Source organism: Mycteria americana, chromosome Z (assembly GCF_035582795.1).
Source record: "Mycteria americana isolate JAX WOST 10 ecotype Jacksonville Zoo and Gardens chromosome Z, USCA_MyAme_1.0, whole genome shotgun sequence".
Lineage (NCBI taxonomy): Eukaryota > Metazoa > Chordata > Aves > Ciconiiformes > Ciconiidae > Mycteria > Mycteria americana.
The window spans coordinates 24,033,918-24,041,626 of NC_134396.1; the positions used below are offsets into that span (position 1 = coordinate 24,033,918).

The window sequence follows — 7,709 nt, forward strand, 5'->3', positions numbered from 1 at the left end:
TCTGGTCACTTGATGTACTGTGGTAGTGGCCAACAGCCTTTACTACTCTGTTTTATCAGTCTTAATGTCACTGTTCTCTGGTCTGTCTATAGGTGGAGTAAAGACAGTGACTGTGCCGAGAACATGTACATTGACATGATGCTCTGGCGGCATGCTCGGCGTCTGCTAGAAGAAATCAAGCTGAAAGACCTTGGCTGCTTTGCTGCACAGTTAGGCTTTGAGCTGATTGGCTGGCTGTGCAAGGAGCGAGCCAGAGCTGCCCGCGTGGAGGATTTTGTGTTTGCTTTGAAAAAGCTACACAAGGATTTCCTCTGGCCATTTCCAGTCATACCGGCTTCGTCCATTAATTCACCTTTCAAGAATGGAAAGTACAAGACAGGTGCTGTAACATCTGAGTTGATTTGGACTAGGTTTCCCTCCTGCAGTCCTACACTCATCAGTCTGAATCTGTCCTTCCTCAGTTCAGCCAAGCAAAGAACAGGCTGAGGCTTGCCACCTGCACAGCTTTCTCACACAGGGTGTGTTTTTTGAAGGGATTCTGTTTAGTACAGATGGCATCTCTTGTGTAGTCTGATTACACTACTGTTCCTGTTGAGGTTTCTTGCTTTCTCAGGTGCACTGAACTGGGTATCACTTGTGCAGATTTTGAGTTGAATGTGGATATTGCTCTTTGATGTAAATTCTGCTACAGAAAATTACTAAAATCAACATTCCTATATAGTCTGTAGGTGAGGTTTTGATTAACTTTTTTATATTTAAAAAAGTAATGTTCCTAATATTTGAAATTTGTTTTATGTTAAAGGATAAGAATTTTGAGGACTTGCTGTAAACCTCCTTTGTATTATTAGTCTCTCAGTTCACTAGTTTATCTTTTTAGGCAAAGTTGATGCTAGCTGCCAAGTCTTCCTCTTTTTGGTAGTAGCAGCACCATTATTTAGTTCTACTGATGCTAACCCTTTATCAGCTGATATTTCTTTTATGCCAGTGCTGACATAAAAAGCTGATCAGAAATTCTTGAAATACCTAAACTTGCTGCATTCCCTTGCTTTTGGTGATCCCTCAGCAAACTAATTGAATATTGACTTAGATACAAGTTTTAGCTTCCTGAAATGCCTGGAGAGAACTTTCCAGATTTCCTTTTTTATGGTTACATGACTTTTCTTTGGTGGGTTCTTTTTTTTAGCCATGGGGGAGCAGTTGCTAAAATCTCAGTCTGCAGACACCTTTGTAAACATGGAAATGGACACAGGGGTTTCAAACACACCTCGGAGTCGCAGCTGGCTTGGCACTATCAGCTCTTCTCAGAGAGAGATTGACACAGTTTCATCCCATGGACCACACATGCAAGATGCATTCCTTTCTCCTTTGCTAAGTAAAGGTTAGTCACTCTTCCTTCTGCTCATTGGAAAAATGCACCTGGAAGTATGCACTTATATTTTGATGTTTGCATGCCACTGCTATATTGTTGCTTCTCAACTGCTGATAACCATAATTTGGGGGGGGTTTGGGGGTGGGGAAGAGGACTTGTTGAAAAGTGAACTGAAATTTTTACAATGGAAAGATAATGCCCGTGTCATACATCTTTATGTACGTGAAGTAGAATATGAAACTGATATTTGCTGAAGTTCCTGTCTGTGGTGGTAACTCGAAATTTAGCTTTTTTTACAGTCTGGCTGGGAAGAGCGTTCTAAGTTTTTTGTCTTTGTCCCTTGCACGGGTCGGCCTTTTGCACAGGTTGGCACTGTTCTAATGCATGAACTTTGTGCTTTTGGATTTCTTTAGAAAGATATTGGACACATTATTTATTGAGGAAGTTAATGAAATTATAGTCCCATATAGATTTCTTTTTTCCTGTGGCTTTGCTTAAATTGCTTTTCTAAAAGCTCAAATGTATGATCAGCTTATGAAAACACAAAGGGGAATTTTATTCTCTATGCACCTTTTCTGACCACAGTCAGACAGGAGATGTTTGTTTGACCATTTATCTGTGGGGTTTTTTTTTTCTTTTTTTTTTAACTTCCTCTTGTCTTCAAGCATAGAGCAACGTTTTCAACATCAACAGTGTTTATGTCACGTGATTTCCACTTTATTAGGGGAAAGACCTAAGTACTTAAGTGTGAACTCCAATTTCCTCAAGATGCTAGGGCCTCCTGTGAGAGGCAGAGCACTTGAAGCTGCTATTTAACAAGTTGACGGGCTTTAAATGAAGAAAGAGTGAGGTTCTTTCCCTCTGCTTGGGCACTGCCTCATTCCACTTTCACTCCTGTTTCTTGTTTATTACGTCTGGAGACTGCAAGAATGCATTAGGTTTAAGGAAGTTTGTTCTAGAACTCTCCAAAAAAGCATAATTTAAATGGGGAAAATTTATTTCTCTTCTCATTGCGCTGTCTTGTACTGCTGTCTGCCACTACTGCTGTTTCTATAAACAAGTATCTCATTTTTTTGTGAGCTGGATGAAGACCTTTGAGTTCAGTGGACTTTGGTATGCATTTTGAAGCAGTTTATTTCTAAAGTGAAACTAAATTAATACTCTTTAAAACATTGCGAGATTAATTCTAATAATAATAATTTCACAAATAACTAATCCAGCAGTGGTATTCATGGGCAAGAAGCTAATACAATAACTTTCTGACTTTCTAAACATTTTCCACAGAAAAGATGCATCTGCTTTAATATGGAAACTGTTCTGGAGGGTGGGTGCATTCATGACTCACCACTATAATGGTTTTACCTTTGCTGTTACTGCTCCTGTGAAAATTCTGTGGCTACATCTACTCTTCATGGTTTTATTAGAAACACTTACTTCTTTTTGTAACTAGTGCAGGTGAATATTTACATTACCAAGCATTCAGAATCTTCAGGGTTTTGTATGAAGAAAAGAACTTGCTATTGCATCTTCATTTTTAACAAAGTTAAAGGTTAAGAAAGCAGTATCTTCAGACAGACTGCAACCCTTCCTACAGACTTAACTCTAGGACTATAGTATGTAAGAGGCTGTCACTGTGCTTTTACAATGATTGCCAACACATCTTTAGGATCCCTTATTGATACTATTCTGCAGAATTATTTTTGTTTGGTAGAAAAACTACTGCATTCCTGCAATAATAGTTCTACCATATAGTGTGATACAAAGAATCCTGAAGTGGGATGGACACTGTGCCTGAAGTAACTTCTTAGCACTGTGATACGCAGCAAAGCATGACTGTGTAATTTGTCAATTTCTACAGGAAGTAGTTCAGAAATTCTGAGTCTTACTAAAGTAAGTAGTTTCTTTTTCCCTTATGTTTCTGAGTGTTTTTGATAGGTGACGAATGCAGCATTGGTTCAGCAACAGACCTGACTGAAACAAGTTCTATGGTGGATGGTGACTGGACCATGGTGGATGAAAACTTCTCCAGTCTAAGTTTAACTCAGTCAGAGCTTGAACATATCTCTCTAGAACTGGCTAGTAAAGGGCCGCACAAGTCACAGGTCCAGCTGCGGTAAGTAACATAATCTTTGCATTTGAAACTTAAAATGACTAGTGTGCAGCATTAGGAGAAAGAAACACTGTCTACAGGATCACACTGGGATTTTGTCTTCAGAGTGGAAAAAGAAATAAGTAGACTGTTTTTCCATGTAGGTACTTGCTACATATCTTCATGGAAGCAGGATGTCTGGATTGGTGTGTTATCATAGGCCTTATCCTCAGAGAATCTTCAGTAATCAACCAGGTTTTCAGTATAATGCAATCCTCTGATATTGATGGAGAAATCTGTCAGAATATCAAGACTGGCCTATATGCTGTTGACAAATGGGCTTCTACAGATTGGTAAGTGTTATTTTCCACCTTCATTTTCATTCCAGTTGTAGATAATTAGTTACCTAAAAAATAACTTTGAGTTATCTCAGCCCTAGCTGAAACAATTATTTAAAAGCACTTTTGCAGAAAATTTCAGGACAATCACTTAATACGGTTGTGATCAAACTGGAAAAAAAACCCCAGCAAACCAAGTCCAAACCAACCGACCCCCCAGCTTTTATTGTTTGATTATGGTTGCCCTTTTCTCTCTATTTAAAAAAAAAAAAGAGTTTCTGTACAGGGTGGATTATAGAAGATACTCATTTATATTACACATCTCCCAAGAAAAGCTGCTTTTCAGGCGTATGACAGAAGTACTATTTTTTAATTCACTCATAGTGTTTTCTACCATTATTTTCCTAGCCCTGGGTACAAGCCATTTCTAAATATCATCAAACCACAGATCCAAAAACTAAGTGAAATAGCAGAAGAGCAAGTACAGCCTGAAGCTTTTCAGCCAGTGAATCCTTCTAAGGTTACTGAACAAGCAAACCCCAGAGCTGAGGAGAGCAGGACTTCATCTAGCCATGGCACTAATCCTCAGAGTGATGCTGGGAATAGCAACGCCAGCAGGCACGAAGAGGACAAATCAAAGACAGAGGATGAGGATTCATTCCAAGAAGGCAGTTATGACTGTATTGTGTCTTAAATGGAAGACGAACAACTTCCCAAGCATCAGGTGTGAAAGGAAGCAAACCAGCTCTTAGACATGCTTCCATGTTTTGGATTTGAACTCTTTTTTTTTTTTTTTCTCTTATTTTCTTTTTTTTTAATTTTTCAATCTTTGAAATCTTTAGTGGGGATAACTAAGCAGCAGTTTCATCTAATAATTTCAAAAGGAGGCAAGATTTTTTTTTTTTTAATGCAATCTTCAGACTGCAGCTTTAGGTTTTGATACTTAATAGTGTTGAGAGACAGTAAATACATATGGAGACAGGTTCAGCTAATGTTCATCAGTACCTTTACATCACCAACACATGTTCTGAAGAAACTACTTATCTATTGCTTGAGTTTAAAAGGTGAAGAGGGGATTAAATTTAAAAACTGTTATCCTTTGCAGCTTGCCTGCCTAAGAAATGTCTGATCAATGCAGTTCAGATTGGTTTGATATCAATATTTTGTATTAAAGGACTGTAAAATATATTGTATGTTTTTGTGAATACTCTTGTACAAATACTCAAGGTTGTACCATGTTTGGAGGTACCAATATGTATTGTGCATGTTTCTAGATTACTAGTAAAGCAGAGTTGCACTTCTTTCTGGATGAGGCATACTTTACTGACCTAACAGTGACACAAGGTGGCTTTCCTGTTTTTTACTGCCACTTACAGATCTTGTAGTTGGGTTTAAGGGATTGCTGAAGGTTATTTATTTCATTGTAAATTCTTTTCTGAGAAATGGATTTTTTAAAATGTAAATAATCATCATATACTCTTGCTATGGAAAATTAGTTTAACAGCTCATACTTAAACATTTTTCAAACATTTTATAATATGCATACTTGTAACTAAGACATATTTAACTTTCATACAATGTTAAGGAAAGCTGGCTGCAGAAGTCTGTTGCTTTGAGGTACTTATTTTTTCTAGCTGCTGTCCCTATGTAATAACTACCTGTAACAGTATTAATTTAGATATTAGGTTGTTTGTACTGTGCAATCTGAACAAAAATGCAACATTACCCATTTTATACAAAATAAACTAGTTTATTTTTTATAACATCACTTGATTACTGACATGGACCAAACTAGTCATCATAGGGTAGTTACAGCATCTGTTGCTTTTCTAGTGTAGTTACTAAATGCACATCCATTTAAACTCTGAAAATTAAGAATATTCATAATTAAGTTGAAATAAATTGTGGTTTTATGGTCTTTATTTCCTTTGTAGATAAGATCAAGTGCTTTAAAATGTACAAATATTAAACTGTTGCTTTAGAATGGCTTTACTAAGCCAATACAACCAGTACAAGTGCAATAATTACGAGTATTACTTGGAAAGCTGGAGATTTTAGTGAATGCAGCTTGAATTTCCATTTAAGAGTTGAAACTAATATTGGAGTTATTAGGAAAGAAATCTGGTTCAAGAGTCCCAGCATTAAGCTTAGTCTGCATTGTAGCTACTGGTTACAGATAATGTCTATCATACCTACAAGCCTGTTGTGATCTGACGTCAAAATCCATTATTGTTATAAGGGGATACTTAAAGCTTTTTTATGATAAAAAAACTGCTTAATCTATGTTAAAAGAAATAAAACCTGTGCTTAAAGTTAATATTTTTCTGTGGTTCTGTGGTAATGATGTAAGCCAAGCCCAGCCTGATCAGCTTTCTGCTGTTCAGGTTTTGGATCTGTATAAGTAAACACATACCTTAAGTGATATACTAACATTCTTATATTAGTATCTTACTGCTGTGCTACTGTTGTTTAGCAGTTAAATCTTTTTAGTTGTGAAATTTTAGAAGTTTGTACTTCTTTAGTAGTAATTATCTCTATGCAAATCTTAATGTGCTAATTTTGTATTTCAATTTCACTGCTGTTATACCTGTAATTAAAAGACAAATGTATTCAATTTTACTTGAAGTTACTCCTCTGGAAAATAACTATTTCTGACTTCAAGCCATTGACAGTAAATTACCAGAATTCAAGTAGGTCGTCTCGAGAAACAAAGCTCCCAAAGAAACTCGCCAATGAAAATTGTTTTAGTTTGCCACCTCATACCCTATGGCCTGTTGTACAGGATTGAAGGTATCAAGCTTCTCAGTTGAAAATTACCTTATTCGTGCATCTTTGAAGTTACATCCACCTACTGTTTTGAAAAGAGGTGTATTGGGTTTAGGTGGCAAGGGTGTGGTAGCAAGGGGGGCTGCAGGGGTGCCCTCATTGAGTAGAGCCCAGGAGCTGCCCCTGTGTCAGACAGCCAGTTCCAGCAGACCCACCATGGGACACAGCTGAGCCCATCAGCCAAGCTGGTGCCTCCTCTCTGATCATATATTTAACAAGGGGTAAAAAAATGCTGTGGAGCAGCTGTGTGAGAGATGAGTGAGGAACGTCCTGCACACAGCCCAGGCCCATAAAGGAGGAGCAGGAGGGGGTGTTCCAGGCACCGGAGCAGAGATACCCTGCAGCCTGTGGATCTGTACAAGTAAACACCTATGTTAACCAATATATTATCATTCTTAATATTAGTATCTTACTGCTGTGCTATTGTTTAGCAGCAGTTAAACAATTGTTTAGTAGCAGCAGTAAACAATTGTTAGTGCTATTGTTTTTAGACCGTGGTGAAGCAGGCTGTCCCCCTGCAACCTGTTGTGGAGCACGTCGGAGCAGGTATCCATGCTGTAGCCTGTGGAGGACCCCACACCAGAGCAGGTGGATGAGCCCTGACGGGAGCTGCAGCCCATGGAAAGCCCATGCAGGAGTAGGTTTTCTGGCAGGAACTGCAGCCTGTGGGGGACCCACACTGGAACAGTCTATTCCTGATGGACTACCCCACCAAGAGGAGGATCCACATTGGAGCAGTTCATGACAGACTGTGTCCCATGGGAGGGACCCCATGCTGGAGCAGGGGAGCAGTGTGAGGAGGAGGGAACAGCAGAGAGGAGCTGTTATGGACTGACCACGACCCAACCCTTGACTGACCATCTCCCATCCCTCTGCACCATTGTGGAAGAGGAGGTAGAAGAGTCTGGGAAGAAAGGGCAGGCTGGGGAAAAGGTGTTTTTATTTTTCTTGTTGTTTGTTGCTATCCTACTTTATTTTTACTTGGCAATAAATTAAATTAATTTTCCCCAAGGCCAGTTTGTTTTACCTGTTATGGTAACCAGTGAGTAATCTCCCTGTCTCACCCCATGAGCTTTTAATGTTATTT

General features: G+C 38.6%; 1 protein-coding gene across 7 annotated transcripts in view; it reads left to right on the plus strand.

Annotated features, from left to right (window-relative positions):
- RIC1 (RIC1 partner of RAB6A GEF complex) overlaps positions 1 to 7,215 on the plus strand; it is a 56,479-nt gene extending 49,264 nt beyond the window's left edge. For 4 of the 7 annotated variants that reach the window (XM_075526501.1, XM_075526504.1, XM_075526503.1 and 1 more), the window contains 6 exons: positions 93 to 379; positions 1,184 to 1,378; positions 3,293 to 3,482; positions 3,623 to 3,811; positions 4,205 to 7,058; positions 7,099 to 7,215. In XM_075526501.1, coding sequence (XP_075382616.1) covers positions 93 to 379; positions 1,184 to 1,378; positions 3,293 to 3,482; positions 3,623 to 3,811; positions 4,205 to 4,490 — 1,147 coding nt within the window. In that variant the 3' untranslated portion in view covers positions 4,491 to 7,058; positions 7,099 to 7,215. Of the gene's footprint in view, positions 1 to 92; positions 380 to 1,183; positions 1,379 to 3,267; positions 3,483 to 3,622; positions 3,812 to 4,204; positions 7,059 to 7,098 lie in introns of those variants that run through there. The other 3 variants (XM_075526502.1, XM_075526505.1, XM_075526507.1) reach the window with 3 other exon arrangements.
- Positions 7,216 to 7,709: the final 494 nt, after the last annotated feature.